Source organism: Cricetulus griseus, unplaced genomic scaffold, assembly GCF_003668045.3.
Source record: "Cricetulus griseus strain 17A/GY unplaced genomic scaffold, alternate assembly CriGri-PICRH-1.0 unplaced_scaffold_256, whole genome shotgun sequence".
Taxonomy (NCBI): Eukaryota; Metazoa; Chordata; class Mammalia; order Rodentia; family Cricetidae; genus Cricetulus; species Cricetulus griseus.
Genome location: NW_023276982.1, coordinates 43,678 through 46,876, shown reverse-complemented (window position 1 = coordinate 46,876; position 3,199 = coordinate 43,678). Strand labels below are relative to the sequence as shown.

Genomic DNA, 3,199 nt, shown 5'->3' with positions numbered 1-3,199 from the left:
AAAAATACAAAAGGCCTTTGGAGACCAACATATGATTGGATGGTTGAGTTGGAAGTTTGCAGTCTACCCCAGGGGTCTGAAGTTCCTGTGAGAGAAAAGTCACATGGCCATCCCAGGAGCAGGAGAAGGGAGGGAGGCCACACAAATCTGACACCATCCATACTTGGGGACCCTCAGAAATCATCAGCTAGGTGAACCAATCCATCAACAAAACCATCCTGAATGACACACTGTGGCAACCGGAGCCAATGGGACGAAGGGCTGATAATTACAAAGTCATGAAGTAAAGTAAACCTTCCTCTTTATAAAGTGATTGTTACAGATACTTGTTACAATGAGCGAAAGCTGAGTATATAGAGTTCCTGTGCTCTTTTGCACACGCATAAATGAATACAAACAAAACTTCCCCAAGATATTTTGGAATTACACCCCACAAGAGAAAGGTGGTATTGCTCTGATCTCTAGAGCCTTCACGGGGCACACACAGTCCACACCACTCACCAGGGCTCTCCACGCGCTTATAGTGGTAGGGGTTGATGCACACCTCCTTCTGCTTGGAACTGAAAGGAAACTCACAGCAATCCAGAGGCTTCAGTTCATGGCGGCTCTGGAGGTCTGGCCAGCGCCACACTCGGCAATAAATGACATGAGGCAATCCCTTCCGGTGGGACACCTGCAGCCTGCCATCCAGGGAGCAGGGAATGGTGACACAGTTACTTGGCTGTCCCGGGCAGCTCAGGGCCTTCTCCAACTCTTCCATGGCCCCTTTCTTTTTCTTCAATTTTTTCACCAACACGTCCACAGCTTTCTCTGCCCATTTTTCTTCTTCGTCACCCTGTTTCCAACCTAGAAGTCTCTTCACAGCTGGACTTGTGAGGGAAAACAAGCTGGTCACATTCATAGTGACTGGTCTAATTCTTCAGGCTCCTCACAGGGTGAAGTGGTGATGTCTCGAAAGGGGAGAGGCCAGAAGAGAGTTCAGCTTATTTACATCGGTTCTCTTTAGTTTCTCCGTATTTCTGAAAAGTAGAGAATGGCTCTTCCTCCTATTCCAAGAAGAGACCCAAAGTTAGCACCTGCAAAAACAAAGGATAGGAAACTGGCTTGAAAATCACCTCAAGACACACCAAGATTATCTGATAAGTGCCAGATACTAAGCACTTAAGTGTCCCTGTACGGGTGATCTCTGGCTAATTCTGCTCAGCTTCACACTTCGATGACTTTATTAGCGAGATGTAACCCCAGGCTAAGCTCGTGAGAATGTGTATTCTATGATGCCAGAAGCTGAAATGTGTTCTCCTAAAACATACATTAAAGCTCCAGTGCCCATTGCAACCCACTGTACTTGGCTTGGAGTGGCTAAAGAACTCACCAGGGTTAAATCAGATTATAAATGTGGGGCCTGAAGGCAACAGGTTTGGTGGTCTTACAAGAGGAAGAGAACAGACTGCTGAGAGCAGCACCATGCTCTGGACAAAGGTCATGGCAACAACTGGGGCACAGCTATCACTCAGGCAATTTGCATATTACCACCATAAGCCTATATGCAAGTGATAAAATTCAAAGGACACCAAGCAGAAAACTGCTAAAAAAAGAAAAAAGAAACAACAACGATTCTAACCTACAATCCTGTGGGAGACTGACCTATAACTGACATATACAAGAGTAAAGTGTAAATGTGTGACCCAGTTTATATGGAAACCAGCATGTAAATGAGTAAAGTCATTTGGAATATATGGTATTTGTGGCAAAGGAGCTAGCTGAGTGCCTAGAGTGACTGCCTGTACAGGCCTGAGTCCTGTACTCAGAGTCCACACTAAGAACAAGGAGTGGTGGTGCATGCTTTTACCAAAGCTCCAGGAGGGGACAGGTGGGTCTCTTGCTGGTGGACCAGCCTAGACCAGCTGGCAAACTTTAGGCCTTGAAAATTTACAAACAAAATAACCAAGGTGGACAACTCTTATGGCTCCAACAGGTACACACAACGACAAGTAACAAACAACAATAATTAAGATCTCAGTATAGCTAAGAAATCAACAATAATATTGTTATTAGAAGTAACCACATTTTAACCATTCGTCATGAAGTAATTACAGTAGAGATGAAATACTTTAACTGAATGATTATAAAAATATGACATCGAAAATGTTAAGATATAGCTGGGCAGTGGTGGCACATCCTTTAATCTCAGGCAGAGGCAGGCAAATCTCTGAGTTCAAGGCCAGCCTGGTCTACAGAGAATAGCCAAGGTTACACAGAGAAACCCTGTCTCGAGAAACAAAAAATAAACCATTAGAGTGAGTAAGATGTGACACACAGTGATTATATGATTATATGGATGTTTATAGCTAAAATGCATTCACTGGGAGAGAGGAAGAAAGTCTGAAGAGGTGGACGGTGATTTAAGCCCAAAGAAAATACAAGGAATTCAGAAATTATTTTTTAAGTACACTAGTGAAAACCTACAAAACCAAAGCACTAATAAAATGTATAATCTCTTAGCAAGAATGATCAATAAATCAGAAAAATCACAAATGACCAATAAGAGGAATAAATTGGGGATAATCTTTCTGATCCTCATTCTTAAAACAATAGTGACCTTGAATGCTCACGGTAGTGAATTGGGATAGTCTGCACTTGCGGCTTCCTTGCTGGAGGAAATAACCTGGCACCTCCATCTCACAGTTAGTGTATCTGGAGCACAGCATGGTGCCTGGTACAGATGGATTCTCAGTAAATGTTTGATGACTGGGCTCCAGAGAACTTAGGCTAAGATGAAATGATTGCACATTCTCTATGTTCCTCCAAGGGTAAAGGCTCAACTTCACTCAACAGAGAGCTACTTTTCCTTTAGAAACAGCTTTGCCCTAATTTACTAGTTATTTTTGAAGTTTTCATTTAACAGGAAAGAAAAGAGTAAACAAAGTTAAGCCATTATCAGAAGTCACTCCGGCTTAGCACGTACCTATTGATATGGTAATTCACTATTCAGTAAAACTTCACTACCCCCCAGAACTGGAAAGACTGCTTCTTCCCAGACTCCAGAAGCAAATTAGAGAGGTTCTGAGTTTCCCCCAGCCCTTTTCATTTATCCCCCAAAACAGCTTTTTAATATTTTAATCACTGACGTTCAAATGGCAGGGCTTGTTTCTCTCAGAATCACTTTCCGGCTGCTTTCTGACGAGGGAGCACTATATGA

General features: G+C 42.9%; 1 protein-coding gene across 1 annotated transcript; it reads right to left on the bottom strand.

The window, feature by feature from the left end:
* Positions 1-501: 501 nt before the first annotated feature.
* Positions 502-901, bottom strand: LOC113838981 (mothers against decapentaplegic homolog 1-like; the record flags this gene model as incomplete). Its single annotated transcript, XM_027434464.2, has 1 exon — positions 502-901. A coding segment is annotated over exon 1 (400 nt), but the record flags the coding sequence as incomplete, so codon positions are not given.
* Between the last annotated feature and the right edge of the window lie 2,298 nt (positions 902-3,199).